This window comes from Gasterosteus aculeatus, chromosome Y (genome assembly GCF_964276395.1).
Source record: "Gasterosteus aculeatus chromosome Y, fGasAcu3.hap1.1, whole genome shotgun sequence".
NCBI classification, from domain to species: domain Eukaryota; kingdom Metazoa; phylum Chordata; class Actinopteri; order Perciformes; family Gasterosteidae; genus Gasterosteus; species Gasterosteus aculeatus.
In genome coordinates this window covers 18144377-18171368 of record NC_135709.1, presented here as the reverse complement: position 1 = coordinate 18171368, position 26992 = coordinate 18144377, and the positions used below count along the sequence as shown (strand labels likewise).

The 26992-nt window shown below is 44.8% G+C and overlaps 2 protein-coding genes across 8 annotated transcripts in view; one reads left to right on the top strand and one right to left on the bottom strand.

The window, feature by feature from the left end:
- The window catches only part of LOC120812891 (WW domain-containing oxidoreductase-like), a 126900-nt gene extending 116112 nt beyond the window's left edge, over positions 1-10788 (bottom strand). For 2 of the 5 annotated variants that reach the window (XR_013454995.1, XM_040169091.2), the window contains exons 1-5: positions 10400-10740; positions 9654-9718; positions 9338-9395; positions 9042-9211; positions 2627-2733 (exon numbers count right to left, since the gene is read on the bottom strand). Coding sequence is in view for 3 of the 5 variants with exons in the window: in XM_040169091.2 (XP_040025025.2) it covers positions 2627-2733; positions 9042-9211; positions 9338-9395; positions 9654-9718; positions 10400-10506 (507 nt within the window). In the remaining 2 variants the exon portion in view is untranslated. Of the gene's footprint in view, positions 1-2626; positions 2734-8900; positions 8965-9041; positions 9212-9337; positions 9396-9653; positions 9719-10399 lie in introns of all 5 variants that reach the window. The other 3 variants (XR_013454997.1, XM_078097686.1, XM_078097687.1) reach the window with 2 other exon arrangements.
- Positions 10789-12674: 1886 nt separating this feature from the next.
- On the top strand, positions 12675-26992 carry LOC120812888 (nuclear factor of activated T-cells 5-like). Of its 3 annotated transcripts, none has more exons than XM_040169085.2 (12): positions 12675-13014; positions 17529-17657; positions 19880-20510; positions 20659-20842; positions 21395-21585; positions 21681-21853; positions 22116-22250; positions 22338-22390; positions 22495-22627; positions 22876-23060; positions 23153-25331; positions 25461-26992. In XM_040169085.2, the coding sequence occupies exons 1-12, from the start codon at positions 12942-12944 to the stop codon at positions 25814-25816; spliced, it is 4422 nt and encodes a 1473-aa protein (XP_040025019.2). In that variant the 5' UTR covers positions 12675-12941; the 3' UTR covers positions 25817-26992. The 3 variants fall into 3 exon arrangements, with proteins under 3 accessions (XP_040025019.2, XP_040025020.2, XP_040025022.2); XM_040169088.2 differs by lacking the exon at positions 12675-13014 and adding an exon at positions 19273-19335 and having other exon boundaries at positions 17580-17657; XM_040169086.2 differs by lacking the exon at positions 17529-17657.

The following is a 26992-nucleotide window of genomic DNA, read 5'->3' as shown; positions in this document are numbered from 1 at the left end:
CTCAGCTCCTCTCCCGGTCGGGGGCAGAGGACCACTGATAAACACCTCAGCATTCACAGAGCTGACTGTTTCTAGGAGATTAAGTGCTCTTTCAACTTTTCTGATTGTTGTTTTTCAATGTCATTAGAGCCAATGTGCAGGATTAAGTTTTTCACAGTTGGGTGTTCAGCCACAATTTCCAAAATTCTTTCTTCCAAGTCAGACACCATATCCTCCGGGAAGCAGAGTACTTTGGTGTCGTTACCACTTTTCATATCTTTTACAGAAAAATCACCCACAATCAGATTTTCAGGCCCTGTCGTTAGCTTTCTCTGTGGCTTTAAGTTAGCAGGTCTTACCCTGCTGCGTGGTGGTGGAGGGTTATCCAGAAATTTAGAGGGGGATCCATGGTCCTGCAACAGTGGAGCAAACCTGTTTTGTAGATTTACACCTGTTTGCTGGGGAGGTTCCTTGGTAGTTCCCCTCTTCTCAGTTGTCCGCTGCTTTGTTCTACGAAGCACGGGGGTTGAGGAGGCGTTATGCCTGGATGGTAACGCAGGCCAGTCGGCCAGATCACAGATATCGGGCCGCTGGGTCCTGCCAGTTATCCGTTCTCCCTTGTCTGGTCTTCTCTTTGGCTTTGCACCAAGTGTGGTCCAGGGAGGATTATCGCTGGTAGATTTATTACCCTGCACAGAGTCCTCCACTTTCTTCATAGTTCCATCATTGCTAGTTAGCTGGGTTCTAGCATGCTCTTGTCCACTGTTTTGAGTCATTGCTAGAGTGGTGTTGTTCCCACATGGTCCATTTACTTCTACATTTACCTCTAACCGATTAACTTTTGTTTCCGGCAGTAAAATCTTCTGTACGAGTTTGTGGTAATCTTCCGTAGAGAAGGGAGGCATCTTCTGCTAATTACCTTTAGCACTGTAGCACAGGCTCAGGCTTATCTTGTTTGGCAGGCCTCCTCGCGTAGCGTTGAGGAAGTCGTAAAAATATTGAAAAATGCCTGTTTTATCTAAAAGAAAATATAATCCCACTGGTTTGTAAGTATCCAGAAGCTCCTGCTCTTTGTTTCGTTAAGCGATTGCCAGAGGTGAAAGTGGAAAAAATGAGCGGAGCTGCTCCTCGGTGCGACTGGTCTCGGTGCGAGAGAAGAGACTCCAAAGGGCCAAAGAATCTATAATGTCAAGCATGACAGGTGTCAAACGTGTTAAATGCGTCAATCATTCCTTTCTGTTGGGCACAGATTGCGTGGAGGTAAACCAGACATACCGGTGCAGAGCGCAGAATGACTGGCTGGGAAGGATAAGCTCTCTGACCCCGCACTTCCAAACAGCCAGTGGTTGTTCTGACCTGCCCATTATCCAGCGGTGACCCCGCCATTACACCCACTGTCAGTACGCGGCGCTGCGTGGCGCCGCCCCGCGGATGAGCCATCGCTTTCACCTCTGAGCGGCGACGCTCGCCCACGCGGACAGAGAGAGCGGAGCGAAAGGGAGAGTTCAGAGCAATGGCAGAACAGGCAGTTAGAGGTCGGAGGTCCCGTGCAATCGGGACGGCAGTTCCGCTGCTGGCAGCCAGAGCGGAACTGCCGTCGAGAAACCTGGAAGTAGATATGATGACCTTTTGTACAGAAGACCCCCAAAATATACCTTCTTATCAAAATGACCTTAACGCAAGAGCATGGGAAGGCGAGCCGAGTCCATCCATCATTTTAAAGATTAATCCTCCTCTCTATTCTTCTCCTCCATCTATTAATAATGTCGCCAGAGGGAGGAATTTACGGCAAAGATTTATTCTGATATTGTGACTTTTATTCATTACTCTATAGCAGGGGAATTCCTTGAGAAGGCGATATAGAGTGAACTAAGGGCCTGCTAATTCACTAATCATGCCCTATTTGAACTATAGAGAACTCTACCAAGGCAATCCTTTAACTCGCTGATGTAACACAAACAGCAAAGATTATCATTTACCTGCCATCTTATCCTTTGAAGCAATTCTAAGCGGCTTCCATTTGTAATCCACAAACATTTAACAACGTCTTGGGTGATTCTGTGGCAGGTATGAAGCTTGAAAATCAATTGGAGTAAAAAAATCTGGCACTTGGATCACTCATTTAAACAAAGCAGTTACATTAATAGATCTGTACACTGGATTTCGCACAGAGGAGCAGCACTAACAGCCCCGGGGGGATACTTCAATTAGAGACTTGGGTGAGTTTAAACCCTGCAGATCTGCTCTCACTCAAAGTGTCTCTCTCTCTCTCCATATCTGCGCACAGCACTCCCTCTTTTCCTCCTCTTCAACTCCTGCTCTCTGTAATCAACCCAGTGCTAATGGCTTATTCTTTCTGCTCCAGCACCCGCATTTCACTTGTTTATTTTCCCACACTCGTAAATCTGGGGACGCGCTGCGATATTAGAGTAATAATCTCAGGTAATTATCAGATGCCCTCTCTCACTTTCTCTCTCGCTCTCACTTCCCTTGAATGCTCCAAGCACAGACGAACAAAGTTTCTTCTCCTTTCCCCGGAAAACAGTTTGTGAGAAGTGAGACGCGCCTTTTCTCTGGATTAAGGAAGGGTTTCTCTTTAAACACGGGGGACCTGGTTTCTTTTAAAAAAGGTCCGACTGTCACTTACCCACTCCTGCTGAATGAGGCTGGCGGCCTTGCTGGCCCGGGACAGGTTTCGACAGGCCAGGATCACATGGGCGCCGTGAAGAGTGAAAGACCTGGCTGTCTCCAAGCCTGGGACACAATCAGCGAGACAGACAGACAAAGACATGAAGAGGAAAACAGAACAATGAAAGCCAGCAATGCTTCAAAGATGAGTTTTTTCCGGAGATAACTTTGATTCTCAGGGGTTGAATCTAATGGGGTGATGGGGGATGATGGGGGCGGTGGGGGGTGGGGGTGCAAGTTAAAATCCCTATCAATTTGCCATATCATTTCTTTCATTGAGCAACCCAGTGGTCTAGTAGATGGAGGTAATCATTTCTCTCTGAAGTGATGAAACTGATTGAATTATTGTGGTTGGAGACTCCTTCCGCTCTTCTTTAGATAAAGTTTTGGATCTGACTGCCGGCTCTCAAGAAGGTTCAGCCGCTCGCACTGATTTGGAGGAAGGGAGGTCAGTTGTTGATAATGCCGGGAATTAAACAGCGACGATAGCAACTGCAAAAAACACGCCTCATAAATGGAGGGAAGTCAGACAAAACGGTCAAAACAGACGCAACGTTCAAACCGAACCTTATTACAGCACATCAGAGTGCCGCTGATAAGGACGTTATCCCGTGAAACGAGGTCAGCGGATACACGCAGAATTTATTAGGCCGAGGCTTCATCCGAATCCTATAGTCACGATAAAACTGACAAAAACTGAAGACAGACGGAGAGAAGTTGATTTCTAAATTACAAGTCTAAATGGGTCATTTCAACCACAAAGGTGGAATCAAGTTATGATTTTTTTCTTTCCTTTGCCGCATTTATATTTCTTGTGACATTTACTACCTTTCAAAGTTCAACAGCACCGGAGCGGCCTCATATTTCTCAGTCCCACCTCCCTTGTGAACACAGGCCAAGGGCGCACGCTGAACGCAGCCCGCACTGACAGCCACGATGACGGAGTGTGGCAAAGGGTGGATTAATACAAACTGTAATTAGATTATATGTCTTAATCAGATTTTCATTAGGAGGAAAAACTGGATGGCCTAATTGTGAGGAGAGTATTAAGGACTAATATCTATTAAAACTCAAAATTGGAGTCGGATTGGAAGCCATCTCTGACATGTGAAGCATGGAATTAAATTATATGACACTTTATTAGGTGTAATGGAGGGGACTGTGGCTGTGAGCAGAGATCATTTCACTCCGGAAATGAAAATAAAAACAACATGACAGGGGGAAAAAAAGGAGCGGTGTGACTAAATAAAATAAATATGCAATTTGAATTTGCTGTTGCAGTAGTCGTCTGTAGCAGACAAGTGTCACAAAATGTCAAACAACATTCTCACTATGAATTAATCCAAACACTATAATGAAAACTTAGTAGTGATGAACTCTGACGTGCTTCTATCCTTATGATTACAGCATATTTGAAATGTATGTATCACAAACGATCCTTAAGCAGCAGCTACGAAAGCAGAACAAATAAAAGGATTACAAACACGCCATCACTTGAAAGCTTCATTTCTTTCAGCCTTTATAAATTGGACAAGCGTACCGGCTGCTGGTAAACAACAACACCTCGCACTCCACTTGTTGTGTGTACAAACCATGAAAGTAAAATTAATCGACACCAGTGTTTTCCATAATGGAGAAAAAATTAGAATATGGCAGCAACAACAGCAGCAGCACCGGAGCCGTGTACTTCCAATGACAAATAACGAGGGCTTGACATTAATTGTGAAATAACGGGAGTGGCGGCGCTGTAACAGAGACTAACAGAGACGCCCTCTCACCCGTGTTGCTGGCAGGGAGGGCTGCACGGAATGAGCTTCTGGTCAGGTGTACAGCAACGGGAGGCTGTTTCAGCGTTGTACGCAGATGGTGGAACATGACAAGAGGTCAGACGGGGGGCTTCCGTCGGCTGCGGTGGATCGACAAGACGCCATAAGCCATTTTAAAACACAGAGGACTGTAGTAACGTAATGGTTTGCCAGGTTCTTTTGTCTAATCAGACAACAACCTGGTAAAAAAAACAGATACGTAGAGGAAGCGGACTACAACCGGGTGAGAAAATCCTTTTCAAGCTGGGGAATTAAGTTACACAATCCGGCCCGGCTCAAACAAAAGTACAATAAGTGGCTCGGCTATTGTTAAAAATGTGTTTTAGTGTAACGTAGAAAAAGCGTAGAAAATACTGTAAAATGTCCATTAAGCAGTGAATGCTCTTCATGGTACATTAGGATTCTGGCCCTACTGATATCCCCCAATAATGAGTGTGATTTAGTGATTTCACGCTTTGTTTGTCCTCCCTGGCCCGCCGCCCCTCTCCGAAGCCCCCCCTCGTACACAGGTGTATTGGCTCAATGTAATGAGATCAACACGAGCCTCGTCAATAAACGTGTTTATTTGGCAAACGAAGCTGCCTGCTCCTTTTCTCTCTTGATCTGCGTCCAAAGAGGCATTTAACTAAAATAAGCTCCATAGTACAATTGGGCAAACAGAAGTCAATTCAGATCATTACAAGACCTGTGTGTAAAGAGACCTGGTTCCCACAATCCCCATTCCGACACAGCTCAATTTGTGCTGAGAAAAAAAAGAAAAGAAACACAAGAGCAACAGCAAACATTATGGAATTATAAACTGTGACACACAAGGTAAGAATAGGTTGTTTGTTATATTTCTAAAGCAATGACTCATATGATAAATATGCAACACATTTATGTCTGTGTATCTACCACTATTTTAATTTAGTGATTTAAGCATCAGAATGCATTGGTTAGTTTGTTGTTTTTATATTTTTGAGGGATGTGGATCATCCTCAATCTCGTTGCTTCCTAAATTCTACCCGAAGATCATATCTAACCCCCTCCTAACCCTATGGCCCTTGCCGAAATCTCTCTCTATTTTCTATTTAGTGCACTATATTTACCGACAGCAATTGTATTCGTGTGTCATAATTCAGGGTGTGAAATGCACCACTAGACGACCCTTAAACGTTCCAACAAAGGAACTAAAGAGAAGAGTTCCAAGCGTGTACACACATCTTTCTGCAAGACCACTAGATCCACAATCCCTGGAAATGCCTCCCAAAGTTAGCAGAGACACATTTCAAGCTCTGCCTCATGCATCAAGAGGTCCATACCGATGTACCTACAGAAATAAATAAAAAGCAGGAGGATGTGACAAATATGTCGTACCATGAAATTGTAAATACAAAATAACCACGGGGTGCTTCTTATACTGATATTCAACACTTTGTGTTATTGATTGATTGATTTACAGGTAAATGTATTGATTTACAGCTGATTAAACAGTAAATCGGTCAGAGACGTTTATGTAGAAAGGAGTGTGTGAGAGAAGACAGTTCGGTGCGGGTGCACCTGTTCCTGTTCCTGCCCCCTTTGCTTACTCTCTTTCTGACATTTAAGATCCTCTCTAATTCCCCACTATTAGGCCAAGAGGAGGGAGATGTCACCCCAAAAGTGGGATGTATTGTTAGTAATTACAGCCCAAGGTTGAGATGTTCCAGGCAAGAGCACTGGAGTGGTTCTATTACCCCCGCCACCCAGATACACACACACAGTGCTTCTGACACACGGTCCATGCAGTTATCACTGCCATCAAATCCATCACCACCATCATCATCATGTAACTTCCATCCCCTCTACATCCGCAGACTGTAAAGTCAATAGGTCTATAAACTACTTGATACACACAATCACCCAGTAGCCTTTCTTTTTTTTACCTACTGCCTTTAAGCACATATATGTATTCCATCCTCTCTCTAACCACTTCAGTGGTATTATATTAGAGCTGTAATCATTACTGAACCCTTCTGCCCTCCAGCATAATAATCTTTGCAGGTTACACAGGTTTGGGTCTGCAAAGGAAATTCCATCCAAGGTTAATAAAGTTAAATAATTTGACTAACCAACCGTAACTGGTTGTCATTAAGTACCCAATAAACACATTCATCAGAGAGGACATGAAAGGCCTGTATGACGGGGAAAAATAAAGTAAAACTCCCCTTGGATTTGTCCCGGCCGCTCCGCCAACAGACACACACACACAAGGAATACTGCCAGACTCCTGAATATAAACACAGATGCACTCTGGATGTCATCTAAACCACACACAGCCACTCAGAGATGCTCAGTGACACAGGCACCGCATGCCACCCTCACCAGGAACATCTTTTTATCCATCTAATTCCTCCCACTATGAATAATGCATTTGCCTCCTTGCCGAGGCGCGGGTTTAACGCATCGTTGCGCGGGTCTTTAAGGGGGTCCTTATTCATAAACAGCAGCACAGTAAATACCAGAGCTTTGCAGCCAATTTAATGGCAGTTATGCTTGACAAATATGCCTCAATCTAATGATCAACCACAAAGCTAGGCTAGAGGTTTAATCTGCACACAGAGGCTCCCCCAGCTCTGCGACTCACTGAATATGCTAAAGGATCTCTCCATCCAGAGAGAGGAGAGCACCGGCCTGACACCTAATCCTCACAACACAACACCGGGATCAACAAAAACATAGAACAATGCTCTCCTCAATGAACTCACTCATGAATAAGAATAGCATTCAAAGTCCTAAAACACTGCCGGGACGACGCATAGAGATACTGAAACATTATTTAAAAAAACGCTCCTTTCCAAATCCTCCACGGTCTCTCCTGCTTCTTATTCCAACACTGACCCTGAGCCTAAACCGCAGTACCATGTGGCATCTAGTGCGTGCATTTAGATTGAGTAGACCTTTGCAAACTGCAGGTATTGCACCACGACATGCCGCTGTATGAAAAGGGCCAAATTCTAAACGTGTTTAGATAAAATACAACACTCCGAATGTAGAGTAATAGATGTTTTGAGGAGCCTCAGCAATCAAATTTTCAATTTGATAGTTCCAATTTAAAATAAAAGTGAGGGAAAATGAACAATACCAATTTTAGATTTAAAATAAAAAATAAATCTATTCAAAGTGCAATTAATCTTACATGAAAAAGAGTATTTTGCGTGCCAGGGGTATTAGGACAATGGCCCTTTAAGGACAATTGCTGCATGGACCCCAGTAAATAGGAGTTGATAGGAGGGGAATTAGAGCTAGAGCAGGAGTGTGTGTAATGGGGATGGATAGAAGGCTAAGGCCGGGGTCAAAGCCGCTTAGGAATCAATGCGGAGGTACAGGTGTACAACCACAGGTCTATAAGAGTAACCAAACCTTTAGAGGGAAGGGGGAGAGAAGGAGAGAGGTAGACAAAAAAGGAGGAAACTGGGATCATTCATTTACATTATCACAATTAAAAACATCGTTGAAGGTGGTACTGGTTTTTAATTTACAAAAGAAAGCAGAGAGAGCAAGACTAATGCAGGAGGGATCCCGCCAGCGAGACGAACCGCATTACTGTCTCGCCTCCCAGCACCGTAGCAAGGAGCCTCAGAGGCGGTCATTGGGACACTTCATGCATAAATAACCTCATATATGTGCATTTCATGTTCACATGCATTAAGAACTGAATCAAAGCGCTCAAATATAATTTTGATTAATGAAATAGTATCTCACCATTAGTAATAAAAATGTCACATTTGCTGTGGGGGAAATAAGGACTAAGGAAAATGGAAATAGGCTTGACTTGGATTAAAACACTATTGATGCCATTAGGGGACCAACCAATTGGCATAACCACATTTTACTAGTGGATTGTCAAAGGAGCACACGAGTAGTAGCAATTACAATTAGAATAGTGTTAATTATGGGGGCTGCATATTTAATATGTGTTAGAGTGAAACAAAGGTTATGTTAATATGGGTTTATTAAGCATTCACACACTATAAAAATGTCTGTGTGTTGTAGCTATTTGATACTTTCTTTGAGAAAAGCTGCTTTTTTCAGACAAACAAATTTTCATAAATTAAATACATCTCAACAAATCTTAAATATGGATAAAACTAAGGCAAAAAACTGGCACATGTGAAGCACTTAATATGAAACGCTTTTAATACGGCAACAGCAACAACTGTTCATGGACCTCCTGTGCCCTCTTGTGGTGAAAACTACTTACAGTTTTACATTCATTTTTCATCCTATTTTAACAGAAGGCCAAATCATTTTGTTTTATTTCAAAATCCAAAATATTTGAGAAAGTACTTAATAGTGTTACATGGACAGTGTCTCTTTACCTGTTCCCTTCTCAAAGCATTCTCTAGGAATGAAGTTAGCATTATCTTTTTTATGTCAAACATGTACCTTTTAGATTTGATGTGGGGCTCTCCTCAAACGCCCTTCTGCTGCAGTGTAAAACCCCCACCACCTAGTGGTGTCGTCATGGAAACACACTTTACTACACTGATGTTTTTTTAGTATAGCTAAATGTTTTACGAAACTCACCAATGCCAGAGTTTCCCCCAGTAATGAGGACAACCTTGTCAGAGAAATCACGGCCCTGCAGGATCTCAAGAGCTGCAGTGTTTCCATCATAGCGTTTTGGCTTCAGCACCATGTCCTCCACTGTAAAGGCCTGCCGCGGATCAAAGTAGATGGTCCGCTTGTTTATGTGGCTGGAAATTACACAGAATATAAGTTGTTGTAATAAAGAGTTTATACATGACCATTTGGTATATTCTGTACGGCCATAAAAAGCTTTTTTTTTCATTTATTAAGCAAAGAGTCATGAAACTACTTACTCAACATAAATCATCTGTCCTTTTTCGTCAGTTTCTTGCTCCCAACCGTACGGTAAATCTGTGGGAAAAGACAAACGCAATTTTTATTTAACAGCCAAAATACAAATCTAGTGTTTTTGCCGCTGGTGTGAGTTACTTAAGAAGAACAATAAAGTCGGTGAAAAAGACGACACACGTCCACTAAATCCAATAGTTGTAAAGAAATTGTTAGAACACCATTAAATACAACGCCAGTTTGAATATATTCCTATACGACTTGCATTTACTGGCCCTCGCGCAGATATTAAGACCCTTAAAACAAGTGAATATAACAAACCTCCAGCACAACGTTTTTTCTTTCTCGTCTTCGGATGTTCCCACTGTGTCTTCATCCCATCGTGGCTGGTCCACAAAAACAATAAATAAACAAGTTTGAAAAGCGTACCCAACCTTCTACGTCCCCATACGTGTCATTTATATATCTAACGTTATATACTAAGGACACTCAAATCCAGCCTAAAAGATTACTTCTGAATCAACGTTATAGATTACAAAAAAATACACATCCAAGGACACTAATTCATATGAAAAAATCAAAACATAGCATTATATGTCAAGTCTGTTCGTGGCAGACATTGGTGTAAAAGCTAGATCAAATGTAAATACCAAAGTGCCACTGAAGTTCTTTTAAAAACCGTATTTCATCCTCGCTGCGTTCTCCGTGTCCCCGTCATCAACCCGGAGCACTGCTCCACCTTTTCAATTCAAAGTATAACTCTACCAGGAAGTTTTGCCTCTCACTTTACAACCTGTGAGCTACAGTTCTACAGCCTACTGGAAAAATATCGTTCTTTCGAAACACCTGACTTGGGAACATTCACCCGGGACCTCCAATAATCTGCGCTCATTGCCGTTTTAATCCGCGTACAGTGTTTCTAACCTGCTGCATCGTCAGCTAAACCGGCGTTGTTAGCAGCCGGCTGACAACAACGATGCGTGCATCTGGTCGTGAACAAACCTAAAGCCCCGACTACATAAAGGTGTATTTATGGTGACATGCGACGGAGGAAGGATCGCCCTCACCTTGCATAGTAGACCCATCCATCCTTCTTAGACCTCTCCTCCCATCCGGGGGGCAACTCGTCCTCACTGTCTGTATCGTCCATACCTGCGAATTTTAGAGCTGCCATAACAGACGTTTATTCGAGCAAACGACGGCCCTACAAACACAAGACCTGTCGAGAATGTCTGCTCTGAAAACAAACAGAAAATGAATGCCACTGTGTCCGAGCAGAGAACCACCAGCACAGCGTTTCACCGGCACTTCCGCAACAACACGCGGTGACGCAGGCCGAAAAGCATTATGGGACATGGAGGCTGACGAAACGCACGCAGAGCGGTTTTTGGTTATTTCAACCTCCCTCGCAATTTAAAAGATATGACTGTATTAGTTTCAAGCAGGGGTCAGATATACGTTATTTGTATATTTAGAATGTACACAGTGCGTAGTGATATTCCTTAAAGGCAGTTTTGCTGTTTGGATTGTAGAGACCAAATGTCTAAACCGAGTATCAAACCCATCAGAAGCGCACCACCAGTGACCAAACACAAGCCAGGCGCCTTACCGCCTGTAAATGGATCACATAAAAACAGTGTTCGATGTAGGAGAAATTTTGATTTACAGGAATTGACAGCACTGCCCTAAAATTCAGTTTCTTCTCAACCTGCCACCGCGGCAGGTCACTCCATGATTCAAACGGCCACTAAATATTTTGGTCTGAAAACTGTCTAGAATGCTTTCAAAATGTAAACACTGGGTAAGTGGTTCCAGATTGTAGAAATATAGAATATTTTATACAACCCGAATATTTGACAATTTAACTTTAGGAGTTGTTCTTTTAAAAAAAGTATACTTCTCAAAATAAGGTAGAACTACCTGCCATGGTGTTAGGTGACCTGGAATTTCTACCTGCCACACCCAACATTCCTCCAGTATTTGGCAGGAGCTAATTCGGTTTCCTGCTGCGATAACAGACTTATGCCGTTGTGACGTTATTATATACAAAGAGGCTTTATCCAGCCTTGTAGCTCGCTACTTGCACCCTAACAAATTGTAAATAGCATTGTTTTCCGTAACCACAGTGATGCTATTCTGCACACCTGGCTTCTTTCTTCCCTTTTACTTGTGCAAGTTCTGTTTGTGAGGGTGGTAATTCAATACCTGATTGGAGTAAGCAATTTCTGCTATTACTGCAAAGGGAAGGGATAGTGGTTTGTATGCTGGCTAGTTGATTACTTTGAGCAAAACTTGAAATAGGAAACACTTCCCTGCTTTATTGACTGACTTTGAAGAATCTGCTGACGCATGTTTAACCAGGCACCTGGTTGTGTATAATTGGCCGAAAAGATGCTTACTTTCTTCCTCCACATTGCAAGCAGAATCTGACATTTCCTCCAGCTTCAGCTTTCCTTTTCAGAGAATCACCTTCCTTTGGCTCATACCTACCTCTCCAGAAATGTGGAGCAGAGGTCAAGTTGCTGATTAACTGAAACATGAGGATCTTGCTCTTATCTGGCGGTCTTCAAAAGGATGGCACAGTCACAAGAATGTATGATGTTATAGATTGTGCAAATGATGACTCTCACGCTCAATGGAAAGTGTTGTCAAAAGAAAAGTTGCATGTTTCTAAAGCAACTAGCTGTTCAATGTCTTCGAATGGTAAGTACTAAGTACCGTACTTATTCTGCATGTATTTATAACACTTGATACTTCTACTTTATTACATTTGATTTTAGAGGGTTGCGTGTTTTATGTCAATACATGTGCAGCAACAATTACTAGCTACGACATTACAATTTAATTGAAAAACCAAAATGTAAAGATATTGAATGTTTCATTTTGATTTTCCAACATGTGGTATTGCTTTTGCTTAAGTAAACGAATGAACATTTCCATCTCTGGCCAATACGCTAGAGATGCGTACAGTATTTGGCTTCATACAGAAGTACTTCATTAAACTCTTTCTTGTCAAACTTAATTTTGATGGAAATTCAAGAAATGTATGTTTCACTTTTCACAAAGTCCATAAAGCTTCAATCCAGAGGTATAGGTGATGTGATAGAAAGCCTAGAATGAACTGTATTTAAGTAAACTTTGAAGATTTGGGGTCCACACAAGGTTGGTAGTGTATACATGTGGTTCCAATGGGATATTACGAGAACAATAAACCATCCAATTTAATGACATTACTTCTCTGATGGCTTGTCCACGGCGCATGCCCTTCAGCAGGAGAAGGGGGAGGGGCTAGCGGGGGGGAGCCTAGGGGGAGGGGCTAGGAGGTGGGCCGACCAACTGTAGGCAAGTGTGTGTGTGTGTTGTGTGTCCGTCTCAGCGTAGCACGAAATGTGTCTCCTCGCAGCAAAGACACAGAGTAACGGGAGACGTGCTGGTCAACCGCTCTTTTTAAAATATTGAAAGCGTTTGTTTTTGCCGCGCTGAGACTGTGTCGATATTATACTCTGTATATTAAAACATTCCGCCTGTAAAACGCAATATTCATTAGAGCTGCTGACTTCGTTTCTACCAAAGAGTGTCCGCTTCCCCTCCCCTCGATGAAGCGCTGCGATGCCCTCTGATTTCGTATCCCTCCTTAGCTCGGATCTCGACCTGAATTCCCCCAAATCTCTATACTCAAAAGGTAAGACCTTACCAAATGCACGTTATCATTTAGACAACCGACCCGGTCGTCCTCGGTTAGCTTGAAGTGTTGTGAACGTTTGGGTTTCTCCCGTTAAGCTGCTAGCTAGCTGTAGTTAGCTTCTTTTCTGCCGTTAGCCGACCTAGCTAGCTAGCCATTCAGCCAGCTAGCCGCATTTGGCTCGAGCACCGAGGGTGTACCTGGTTGGCTAGCTGTCCGTGTCACATGCGTGGAAGTCCACGATACGTTCGGCCGCTGGTCTAAATATAACCGCCATACATGACATCCTATCGACGTGTGTCGTTTTGTCACGAATTAGTGGTCTCATCCGATGGCAAGCGTTGGTTTGGGTACGTAGTGCTCGTTAGCCAACCGATACGCGGGGTCACTTTGCACTCACCACATCGCCCATTGGCGATTATAACATAACGTTAATGAACTAGTTAAAGGTCTGCTTTTAACTAGTACGCGGAGGCGTGTGTGCGTGCTTGGATCGCGAGAAGATGTAGTACAAGCATGCCTTTTTTGTGTGTGTCTCCTCCTTGTTTAGTTCGGTCGGGCCACCGTTTCTCTGGCTTAACACAATGTGTGGAACCGAGCCAGAGTTGTCCTCCTCCTCGTATTCTCTCGTTTCACAGAAAGAATGCTTTTTGAAAGGCACACACACACAAGTTCAAGGCATGCCAGCGTCCACATCTAATCTATAATACCCTTTGGACACATGTCATCCGGCTGTTGTTGCTGCATCCATTAGGAGCTGGACCGTTAACTCATGGCAGTCAGCCGGGTTGGTGGATTTGTTCCGGCTTTCAGCAGCTCTCTGTCTGCAGGTTACCGAGCACATCCACTTCACGTGTGTGGAAACTGTCATCGCCTTATTGTGTATTCATAAGCCTGTGTTGTGGTTGTTGTTTTTTTGTACTGCTCTGGACCTGGGTTGTGTCTTCATTAGGGCAGGACACCGATCCACAGCGGTACCTTGTTTTCCATGTAGTCCACCTTTTATAGTGGTTCACAAATACCTTTTATACCAAATACCTGCAAGCTGTTGGACCCGCTGTCGTCACATCTGTCCAGCTGCTACGAGCTACCGAAAACCCCTGCTGAATGACCCTGAAATGCTCAGTTGAGCCTGCCATATGGTCACAGTGTCTCACATGACAACTGTTTATGTATATCCCCGCAATCAAGGTAGCAGACGTGCTCATCAACAGGCCACAAGTAAACCAGCCTGTAAGGGAGGGGAGATGTGGCAGGGCAAATGAGGTGAAACCTAAATGGGAAAGTGAAACTGGATGATGATAATAATAAGCAATGCTAGTTGTAATATCGTTCAATATTCACATGTCAGGGCTTTTATTTGCCCACTCTGCCTCTGGGAACCACCTCCAGGATATGTGTAGTCTTACATCTGTGTGACAGACGAAATGACATTGATTTAGCGTTGATTGTGTGTCAGCAGAAAGAGGAGCGGCCAAACCATATACAATTCAAAAGATAATTGCAATACACTTAACCAATTGCAGAAATGACAGCCACACAACATATGTCTTTAAAACAACCATTTGTAAAATATTATAAACAATGAAACATGAAATCCGAGCTAATTTGGGGTCTGTTGTTGTTTATTTGTGCTTGAATTGAATGTATTCATTTTAGTACATGCATCCATTACGCGTCATTTACTGTCAGTCACCTGAGACCTATGAGTGGAGGTGAAAGTGCCCCAGGAAATAATCCTTTCAAAGCCCGCTTCAAGACTTTTAATGACGTACCCTTATCTATTTGTTTATTGACTGCATGTTTTGTAAGCTAGCCAAGTGGTTAGTTCAGGCTAGGTTGAGTCTCACAAAGCGTGCGTTTTATAAAGATCAAGATATGTCTGGCATGCCTCGCTGTAGCATTTACAAAAATGTGAACTAGATGTTCATAGTGGTAATTGGGTTACATCGTAATCTGGTCTATTGGCTCTGCGTAAGTAGTCGCACGGAGAAGCAAATGCAGCCTTTCATTGCCAGTTTAATTCAGTGTCCAGGTAAACCGAGATAGTGTAAAGCTCCCCAAATGCCCTCCTTCGTATCGTTGTGCATTCAGGAGTGTAATTAAGAAAGCCACTTTTCGGCACTGAAGGACATTCTCGGCCTGAGTGTTGTTGTTTTTTCCAATTGCAACAAAAACATAACCACCGTGTATTGTCTACTCATCTGTCACCCTCCTTCCTGTCTGAGCCCCAAGCCAGCTGCAAAGAATTAGAATGGACTGGTGACCTTGCCATTTGGCTGAATCTTAAGGCATGTGTAATGTGAGCAAAACACAACTTTTAGATGAGGTCATTTAATTGTTCTAAGCGTGTGTTGGAATCCGTCTGCCCCCTGGCAGGCTGGTGTGCTGCAGCCTACCTTTTTGGCCATATTCGGTAAAGCCTTTGGAGCTCTGCACATAAACCGTACAGTCATCTGACTTCTATAAAAGCAAAGGAAATCACAGTAAAGTATACAATTGGGAACAGTGAGAAGTTAAACTTTATATTTATCTTCAAATGAGATAAACAATGCACATATGCGGGACTGGTAGCCTTTATTCTGTGCACGAGTAAGATACGGTAAACAAAGGGACTTTTTAATATTGATGGGAAGCGAGACCCAAACGTAATTTGACACATTGTGTACAAACACTTTTTGTCTACTGCTTACTCCCGGACCTGTCTGGCACATCAGTGGATTCATGTGCCAGACTGTTCAGCTCAGTGAACTGGCCTTGGTGCTATCTTTTTTTATTATGTAATATAATCCAGTTATGGTTGACTGGAATATATATGGGAAAAACAGAGTCAAATTACGCACACACGGCCAATAAAGCTGCGTTGAACGTGCACTTCCCGCTGGACTCAGACCATAGTCACTTCTCCTGTGTGAATGGGTTAGTAGTCAAGACTGAGGTCAGTCGTCTGTAATGCACTAAGTCTCCGTCTCTTCTTAACATGAACACAGAAGACGCAGATGGAGGATTATCACAGGGACCATGTCCACTTTGCTATTAGTGTAAATACACCGTCCCGGTTTGTCTATTTTACGGGGTTGGTTTATTCAAACACAGTCTATAGGTGTTCTTTTGAAAGTGTCACTGAGCCATGTTTTACAGGCCACTCCTCGCTGCAAGGTTTGTGGATTAGACGTTTGCAACTCTTTCTATACTTGGACAGAAACCTTGCTGAGGGGTTTTTCAAATAAAATGTGTTAAGAGTGCTGCCATTCAACTCTATACCTGTAAGAAACCTGCAGTCAAATATTTATTTGCATTTACATGTTTCTACATGCAATGTTGTTCTGATTTGATGTTGTAAGAAAAGCACCTAAGTGACAGTCTGCCTTCACTCCAAGTTGCAGTTTTACTGGTTTCCAGATCAGAGTGAAGATCAAGTTGTGCAGATTATATTGTGGAACTATTTGTGGATAACCTTTAAGAGATAAACTGTCATATTTTTAGCAAGAAAGTAAGTTGTTTTCACCAACTTGTACGTGGGGAAATTGCATTAATAAATCTACCTATGGATAAAGAACGGAACATGAAGCTGGCGTCTGTTTCAGTGATTTTGGTTTTGCCTGCCTGCGTGAACCAGAGTGCCGTGTGTCTCTTTGTGTAAACGGGCGGTTTTGTGTTGTCACTCCCTCAACAGCGCTGTCACAGAAGCAGCAGATCATGTGTCTTGACAGTTTCACCATTCTGCTGGTGCTAGGTCATAGCTGAGTATCAGATGACTACTACACATGCCGGGTGCTGCCAAAGCACAGCTGAAATACCCGTGGCAGGGTGTTGATGGGTGCCTGTTGCGTAGCAACCAAACTACCCAAGCATGTGTTTGTCTGCCCTCAAGTGCAGTTCATTCCAGTGTAGCTGCAGGGGTTGGTAATACGCTTCTAGGAATCATGTTGACATTCAATATCAAAAAGACTCTGTGGGGTGAAGTAAGCTAAGCTCACGTCAGGCTAATTTATTTAGTTCATGTTAAGGCCTGTGATGTGTTGCCGTTGACTGATGACATTTTTGGTTTACGTTGGAAAAAGTGATCATGAGACCGGAGGTTTGCTTTCCCTCCAGTTCAAGGACTGGTCGCTCTGTTGGTTCGCTCTGTTTTAAGTTCAGCTCAGTCTGCCATTTGCGCTTAGCTATTAGGGGTAAGTTCAGTAGGGTTCAGATTTTGTCGAATCATAATTCCTTTAATTATGTCTACTTGGTGACAGTAAAAGCAGATACCCGTCTGTCGTTATTTTATTTTTTAAAGGTGAATAATTCATTCAATATTGCATAGTATTGTATAGTACAATATTTGTACAGTTCAAAAGTTCTGTATTTCTGAACAGGCTTAAAACTGAACCTCTGAACTCACGACAGAAGAGAGAACAGCGAAGAGTGGAAAAACCTTGTTTGGTCCTGTTATAAACAGCGATCTGATTTGTGTGGGTTTTTTTTTTTTTATGCGCCTAATTTGTCTTCTCCTGGTCGTCCTATGTTAGAGTCGGTTTATGACCTCCTCCCCAAAGAGCTACAGCTGCAGCCGGCGTCCACTCAGACAGACCCTCCCACCATGAGCCAGAAGAGTGGGGGAGAAGTGGCCGCCCCCCCCTCCGCAGCCTTGGCTTCAGGTGAGCTCCCTGCTTAGTTCAAGACGACCATGATTGTGGATTAGTTTCCCCCCTGGCCCAACTGTTCCCCCAAGACGGTGGAGAAGCTCAGATGGGCTTGTCCCAATGTCCTGGGGCATCTTCACCAAAGTATTTATATTTCAGCATAATCACTAATATTGTTTAAAAAAAAAAGCTGGGGCATAGTAGATGTGTGACATCATGGGTTTTGCTGGTTCCATGAGGTTAGTGTTGAACATGATTTTTACAGTTGGACTTTGTGTAACTGTGTATGAATATATTTGGGACTCCTTAAGCTGTGTTAAAGGAACCACCAATTAGAAAGGAGCTTTGGTTTGGTTAGTTTTGTCTATTGTCGTGTTTGACACGTCGGTGTTGGGGGACTTTCTTTTTTAATCCTAGCAGCGTCATTGGAGGAGGCAGGGCTTCACCTCGACTGTATGTGGGAACCGCAACACAGACCTGCAGCTCTTTGGCTAAGCAGTAGACTTTAGCAATCAGAGAAATGAGAAGTGGAAAAAAAAGGGCTGAGTGTAGCTTCAGACCAACTTCTAAACTCTGTTATTTAACCTACCTTTACCTTGCTATTGGTACTGACTGTACTATAAGAATAGTAATGGCTTCTGTGTAATACGAGGAATACAGTATTTTCCTGTATTATATCTCCAAGTAATCATGACTGTTTATTAATGGCATGCTAACAAAGCTTATTCTTTCTTATTCACTCATTTTTTCAGCAGCACTTTGTTTCCACTGTGATGCTTGTGCCAAATGCTTTTGTTTCATTCTGCTTACTGAGCATCAAAAAAAAATTATATTCAGTTACACGCAGCATAACCAATGCTGCCCATCCATATGTTTTCTTTTGGCTTAAGCACTCATCTCAGACATCCCACATGTTAGGCTATTGTGGTGCTCCACAGTCTTTGTATTAGCATTTATTAATCTTCATCGGGTCATTAAATACAATTTAATGAAACAATTGCCTGAAAGAGAAAACCGCCTGTGCACATTTTTAATATGATGCACATTGTCATCCCTACAAACCCTTTTACATGCTCATACATCAGTAGGTCATGGACAATTCCATCAGGTTCTAAAACCCGTGGAGCTTTGCAGCTAAATGATTCATCCACTCTCATGTTACAAATCACTTGACACTGTCAGTAGTTATGAATGCTCTGTCTCTTCAGTCTTTTTAGTCTTCTGAAACTAGCAGGCATTGGGGTGTTTTTAAATGTCCTTCTCCAAAGGAAAGCTGTTCAGGGCGGCCAACATCAGCTGAACTCTGAAGGATTTAAGTGTTGAGTTTCTTTTTTGACAGCAAATTAACTGGTCAACTGTATGGAAGAGAGCACTTTTGTTAATGCAACCTTTTAACTCCGCTGTCTGACCCAGCTGGCCCTAAGCCGTGCTGATCTAAAGCATGACTACTGTAATGTCCGTCGGATCATTATTAACCAAATCCACATGCTTCAAGATGTCTATAAATTATCAACTTCAAAAGTTACTCCTTCTCCAATATATAAACTCATCCAATTTACTGATTGACAGAAGTTGAATCTTGAATGATCAGCTCTCTTGTTGCTCATTGGCTGTCTCGTTTTTATTGCAGGAAGTTCCCTCTGAGGCAGGGAGTGTCTGCATATAAAATGGTCTGCAGTTCACTGCTCCATAGGTCAGAGGCTTGTTTATTCTGTCTCCATGGCTACGCTCAGTCCCAACCAAATCTTCCAATTGGCATGCGCAAACTACTGTTTACTACTGAATGCACATTGCACAAACTGTACTATAACCCTGGCAAATTATAATTGATGCTACATTACCAGCTTGCAAAATTGGCTGTACAGAGTTTGACCAGATTTTGTTATGTTTTTTCTGGCAATGTGTATGTAACAATTTGTAGCTTGCTTTTGTTTTTGTAAACAAAGCATGTCAATTTTGTCACGTTGGTTTTAATTAAGAAAGATTTTTTGTAGGAATCAACATTTTGGGACCTATAGTACCCTTCTCAACTTTAACTTCAGAACAGTGGATCAATTCTTGACAGATCTCCCATGCAAAGTGAGAGCATATCACCCACAACAGCCTGTTGAAATTAGAGTTGGGAAGAGGGGAAATCAATACAAATCATGCACAAATTCATCTGCTTGAATGGGACTGCTAGCCTGCACCGTGCCAAGCGTCTGTGCTAACTTATTTATCCGTATATACTACTACAGATGCCACCTCTTCCACCTCAAGCCCCTCTGCCTCCTCGTCTCTGTCCATGGGAGCCCCATCCAACGGCTCTTCTACCTCGTCCTCAGACCACCTCAAGGGTCCCCAGCATCTCCACTCCACCGGAGTGGATGGAGCTGGAGCTGCCGAGGTTCAAGATATGGAGGGGGCATTATCCGCCCCCGGCAGAGGAAACGGCGGAGGAAACACCGCAGCAGGAGAAATAGGGTCGGGAGTGTTGTCAGGGCAAGGGGTCCAGCAGCCTCAGAACACCCCCTCAAAGCGGAGGCCTGTGCTCAGCATCTCGCCGCCACCCGAGGACCTGTTCGACGACAGCCAGATGTCCAGCCAAGACGAGCCTGCCGTGTCTGCCCCCACGGGCCCCGACTCCGAGCACAGCAGCAGCATGTGGGCCGACGACTCTGTCTCCAACTTTAGCCTGAACAGCTCCGTCTCCTATAACGACAACACAGAGGTGCCACGAAAGTCTAGGAAACGCACTCCTCGCCAGCGGCCCGGGCCCAAGCCGGCCCCTCCGGAGGACAGCATGGATGTGTTTGACGCTGACAGCGCCAAGGCCCCTCACTTTGTCCTTTCCCAACTAGGCACGGACAAGAACAGTCCCATAGCGAGGTGCGGTGATCCCTTATCCAATGCAGTACTTGTCCACTCACGCTCTCTGTCCCACTGTAGGAAAGCAATGAATGTTAATTCATGTTGTCAAGTCCTATTCATGTTATCAAGTGATTTCTTTGTTTGTTTTGTTTTTTTCACCCTGCAGCTCTCTGGAGTCAGGACCTGCACTGAAGGGCGGATCGCTGTCTACTCAGTACCCCGCGAGGGGTGATGGGAAAGAGCTACAGATCCTGGTCCAGCCAGAGACGCAGCACAGAGCTCGCTACTTGACGGAGGGCAGCAGGGGTTCTGTCAAAGACCGCACGCAGCAGGGATTCCCCACTGTCAAGGTTTGACACAGATGGCTTCTCGACACTGGAAGTGTGTGAATAACGCCCCAAACACACAGGATACGGGGTGTGGAGTGCAGCGCTCCGCAAGAGAATGTGCATGCCAGTTCAGACACATCAGAAGCATTCACCCGTGAAATTATACTACAAAAGCTTTATTTGTCTCCCAACGGGTAGCTTGCTGTTTCCTGTGTGCTATAGTGACTTTACCTGTTACTGATACATCCAGCCGGGGAAGTAAATGGAATGGCACTTGTTTTTAGCACCTCCCAGCTGCAACTGCGTGCGTGTATGGGTGCGTGTGTAAATCCAAGGCGCTCAATAGAACGATCCTGAAATGTATATATGTATAAATGCTGTGTATTTCACTTGTATACTTTTGTGAGATCCATGCAAAGAGACACCACTCCCTTAGCAGCCTCATAAAGAATGCATGTCTGTTCCATCGGGTTTAAAACTTTGGGTTTAATTATTTAATGGCCATCTGATTTCTCTTGTTAGCGAGGGTCAATTCAGGTTATTAACAGGACACTTCTATGTTTCTGTCCCCAGTTGGAAGGTATGAGTGAACCAGTTGTGCTGCAGGTGTTTGTAGCCAACGATGCAGGCAGAGTGAAGCCGCATGGCTTCTACCAGGCATGCAGAGTGACGGGACGCAACACCACAGCCTGCAAGGAGGTGGACATAGAGGGCACCACGGTCATAGAGATTCCTCTGGAGCCCAGCCATGACATGACGCTCGCGTAAGGGATTATTTTTGGCGGCTAATCCCTTGCAGTTTGTACGTGGTGTTTCAGCAGTTCTTAGGTGTGTTATGGATTCCTCACTGTTTCCACAGGGTGGATCGAGTGGGAATTTTGAAGCTGCGTAACGCAGATGTCGAGGCCCGCATCGGCGTGGCGGGCTCCAAGAAGAAGAGCACACGAGCCAGACTGGCCTTCAGAGTCAACATCTCGCAACCTGACGGATCAGTTCTTACTCTGCAGGTCGCCTCATCGCCCATCCTCTGCAGTGAGTGGTTCAAGCACAGTACGGATGGAAGTATTCTGCAGACATCTGTTTGAAGCTACAAGCTACCAGGCGTCATGAGGCTAAATGCCACGGGGATGTTGTGTCTCCACTGGCGCGTGGTGATCTTCTGTTTGTGAAGCACAGCGTTAAGGGGGATGAACATAGTGCAATGGGTCTTGACTGTGGAACCTTCTTTTTCTGGTAAACACAGACCCAGATGTTATGTGAGTTTTAAACAATTGAGTCTTGTGTTATTTTCCAGCCCAGCCAGCAGGAGTTCCAGAGATCCTGAAGAAGAGTCTTCACAGCGGCTCATTGACCGGAGGAGAGGAACTTTTTATCATCGGAAAGAACTTCCTCAAAGGAACCAAAGTTATTTTTCAGGAGAATATTTCAGGTGCTGTAGCCACCTATGGGTTGTCAGTGTTTTGCATGTCAACCTCTGATGAAAGGAGATGGAAATAATGTTTTGTTCTAATTGCAGATGATAATTCCTGGCAGGCCGAGGCAAAGATTGACATGGACCTTTTTCATCAGGTAAATGCAGCTGAATAAATATAAGCTGCAGTATCAAACCTCACTGCTTTCACTGACCGTACTCTTGATGAGACTTTACTGAATTTGTCATGGATGGTTTTCAGAACCATTTGATAGTGACGGTCCCACCGTTCCACAACCAGTCAGTCACTTCTCCTATTTCTGTGGGAATCTTTGTGATGACCAATGCTGGTAAATCACATGAAGCCCAGCCCTTCACCTATACTCCAGACTCAGGTACAGGCACCACTGAATTGTATGCCAATCCTATTTTTAAGATTCCTTTACCATATTATTATATGAGGAAACAGATGCTACTTGCATTGGCTGTATAAATCACAATCAGCAGATGACAAGTGTCTGTATTGACTTTTTCGGAGAAACTCAAATCATTAGACGACATTGTACGGGCTTGGTCCTTTCTCAGATACACACACACACACACACAGCTCACGGCTATCCTGTGTATCCTCTCTTACACGCAGCGGATAACTCAAATGTCCAGACAGTAAAAACAGAGGGGCCTTCTATGGCCGAGACGTGTATATTTGATGGACAGGTCCAACCTCTATCATCCGAGCAAACTGACAGTCCTCCTGCGCCTTCTAAACGGCAAGAGGACACACCGATGGAAGTGTCGAGTAATCCACCGTGCACGGATGTCTTTAAGGTAAGATCGCATTTCATTCTCATAGAAAAAGGGGAATCAAAATATCTTCTGATATCTAGCGCAGTTTTAATCATCTTTGTCTCCTCCCTTAGCCATCCTCTGACCCGCATGTCACGGTGCAGCAGACTCTGGAGCTCAGCTCGAGTTCTCTTCCCGGCGGGGAGTCCTTCCAGAGCTCGATGCCCCTACAACCTGAAGATGTAGAGCTTGCCCAGGCGCCCCCTGTCTTCCCAAGCCTAGAGTCTCTCAGCACCATACAAAAGCAGGATATTGCCCCCGCAACCTCGTTTCCAGTGCAGGGCGACACCACAATCCCCCCTGTGACACCAGAAGTCCCCCAGCAATTTCTCAGAGATCCTCAGGACAGCATACCTCCTGAGAGTCCCAATAGTGGTAGAGGGGTGGTGGTTGTGGCCATGTCCCAGATAGTGACTCCCTCTCAGGCCCAGCCGCAACAGTCGCAGGTTCCCCTGTTCCCCCAGGAAGAGGTGACCCAGCTGGAAAGGGCAGTCAGGGAGCTACAGGCTGGAGGGAACACCACCCTCCAGCAGGTGTTGGAGGCGGCTGTAGCCCAGCAGCAGCTCAACTCTGTGCTGTACAGCCCCACCCCCTCTGCCGACTCCCTTCAACAGCACGTACAGGAAAACATGAACAGCCTTAGATTGGGAACTGCAGATAATTCACTTTCAACACAGCTGCAGATACAACAGCAGCAGCAACAACAACAGCAGCAGATACAACATCAGATGCAGCAGCAGATGCAGCAACAGCAGATACAGCATCAACAACTGCAGCAACAGCAAATCCTTGGTAACCTTCAGCATCACCAACAGCAGCAACACATACAGCAGCAGCAGCAGCAACAACATCAGCAGCAGCAAGTTCTTGGCAATATGCAGATCCAACAACAACTCATATTACAGCCACAAGACCAGCAACAGCAAATCATGAAGAATATTCAACAGCAACGACAGTTGCAACACAGTCAGACACAACAAGTCCTGAGCAACATCCAACTTCAGGATCAGCAACAAAATCAAATACTTAACAATTTACAACAACATCAGCTGCAGCAGCAACAACAACAACAGCAGCAGCAGCAGCAACAGCAAAATCAAGCGTTGAGCAACTTGCAACAACTACAAGACAGGCACGTGTTGGAGAATTTACAGCAGCACCTGCAGGCTGAGTTGCTTCAACCCCAGATCCACTCCTCCCCCCAAATACAGCAGCCAGTGTCCCTCCTTCAACAGGCTGGAGAGCTGCTCACTATTCAGACCAGCTTCCCAGCACAGCCTCCCTCCCACACATCTCCTCCACAACAGCTCTTTCAATCTCCCCGGCCCCTGGCAGAGACCCAGGGCTCCCAACAGCAGATCCAGGCCGCCCTGCTGCAGAATACGCTGACTGTTCTCACCGGTGGCAGTCTCAACTCCGAGCAGCCGCCTGCAGGCTCCAGCTTATACCTGTCCCCAAACCAGCCCCAACAGCAGCAGCTGGCATTCATCTCCTCCATGGAGACCTCTAACGCTCATTCCCAGTCTGTGGCGATGTTTCAGAACCAACCCCAAGCCCAGCTTTCCCAGATGCAGCATCAGAGCACCCCCATGGAGCAGCAGCAGTCTCCGCAACAGAGCCAACAACAGCCACCGCCGCCGCTTCCGATGGGCCAGCAGAGCTCCTTGTTCCAAAGTATCCCGAGCCACTCGCAGGCGAATAACCCTGTCGCACAGAGCCAGCTCTCCCAACAACAACAACAACAACAGACCGGCCTGCTCCTCTGCACCACAGATCTTAACCCCCAGGCTCTTCCGCCTACTCTTCTCTTCAGTACTCAGACCCAAGGCCCTCCGCCTATGGGGAGCATTGGCGTCGGAATCCAACAGCCAGATCCAGCCGAGCCCATGTCCTTCCAAGACCAGAGCTCCTCGGGCGGCAACCCGGCAACCACCGACAACCAACAGCAGAGCCTGTTCCAGGAGCAGCAGCCGATGCAAGTGGGCCCGAGTTCCATCAGCCTCCAGGGCGCTCAGCCCCTGGAGCTGTTCCTGCCACAGACGTCCCTGTCCAGCCTGCAGAGCACCATTGGCTCACAGGAGCTGAACAACCAGGCTCCGGCTCCTGGCACAACCATCTTCGTGGTGCAGGGCAGCGTGGCCGTGGTAGCCAGCCCCAGCCAGCAGCCCCCAGAGCAGCTTTTCCAGACGACTGTGGGCGGGAATGTGGCTCCACAAGGACAGGCCAATCTGTTTGTGTTTGGCATCCAGAACGGTAAGACAGCTTCTCCCCCCTCTGAAGTACAGTAGATCGGAATTAACTCACTCTATTGTTTTGTATTTTGGCAATGCCTCAACCTACTGTTTGATAATGGTGAATGTTTCAATTTCCTCTTCCTCCCAGACTCCCCACAGCTGCTCGGTTCCACTAGACCCGCCCTGCCAGCTCAGGGCCAGTCCCAGAACTCCAGCCACATGCTGGACCAGCCCATGGCCCAGGCTGCCTCCACAATGCCCACCGCCATGCACGGCAGCTTACAAAGCACCCTTCAGGCCCGAATGCAGTCCACCTTGGAGAACGCCCTGCAGAGCAGCCTGCACAACGCCATGCAGACAAACGCACAAACGTCTTTGCAGTCAAGCTTGCAGGCAACCAGAGAAACCAGCCTGCCGACTCCAATGCAGACGCAGATGCAGAACAGCTTACAGAATCAAATACAGGGGTCAAAATCCTCGTCGCCCGACATGGACAAAATGTAGAACCTAGTGGAGAGTCCACGGGAGTAATGATTTACGACTGGACCACGTGCGCTCTAAGGAGAGTCAGTGATGCGTAGCTGAGAGTTTAATGTCCTTGCAGCAGCAAACAGAGCGGTGGTGTGGGATGGGTTATAGAACCCCTTAATATGTAAGATCGAAATGCCCCTTTTACTTAAAACGTAAATTATGGGCTCACGGAACTCTGTTTTTATGGAATATTTATAATTGATTATAGCCTTCATAAGTCCATTGTCTTTGAATTGAAGAATCGGCCTTTGTTATTACTCCTCTTGCCGGATCAGAGAGGCCGGTAATAACCGCTTTATCCATCAGTCTCAGAAATGCAGTCTTTTGTTAGTGTTTTGATAATGTGAGCCTAAGAGGAAATCTTGACGATGATGAAAAATAAACCTGCCAGGCTCGGTGGAAAAACTGGAAATGGATAAAGAATGCCAGCAAAAAGGAAACCGGGGAATCGTAATGTAATGGAGACGAGTCTGAGAGCAGAGTAGGAGTCAATCAGGTCGCACATGAGTGTCCGGTAAAGGCGGAACCTTGTTTTGTGTGCCTGTGTGTGTGTGTCACTCTGAAGGCAGTGTGTAAGATGTGTTTTTTTTTTGTTTTTATCCATAATGTGGAAATGGGGGACACTCCATCTCATAAAAGCCGGGAGTCACTGACGTCACCGTCCTCAATTTAAACTTTTTACATGGTCACGCGTATGTCCACAATTTGACTAAAATCTACTCTAAGAGTAAAGACTGTTAAGTTAAGTACATTTGTACAATGTTTTTTGACTCAATCATGTATCCGTATGAACCTTCAAATATTGATTGAACTCCCAGGAAAGAAATTGCACACCAAAATGTGTGTTGATGCGTTACGTGGTGTAGCAGGAGATTTCCCCGACGAGCAGAACCAGGAGAGACTATTTAACACCTACAAACGAGATTCCTCCCTTGAGAATAATGTGACTTGCCTTTTTGGATTTGGCACCTCCCCATTGTTTTAATGGGTCAAGGCCTCCTCGCTGGGCTTCTATAAGCTTTCCCGGTGACATTTTAAGAAGCATTCAACTATATAATGTGTTTATCTTTTTTGTTTGTTTGTTTCGAAGAAGTCAGTTACCATTACCACTTTAATGTGGAAAAGAAAGAAACTGTCCACTTGTGAAAA

Coding starts and splice junctions, on each gene's coding strand:
- LOC120812888 (XM_040169085.2), top strand. CDS start 12,942: ATGCCCTCTGATTTCGTATCCCTCCTTAGCTCGGATCTCGACCTGAAT. Junction 21,854..22,115: donor CTCATCGCCCATCCTCTGCA/GTGAGTGGTTCA, acceptor GTTATTTTCCAG/CCCAGCCAGCAGGAGTTCCA. Junction 22,251..22,337: donor TTTTCAGGAGAATATTTCAG/GTGCTGTAGCCA, acceptor TTCTAATTGCAG/ATGATAATTCCTGGCAGGCC.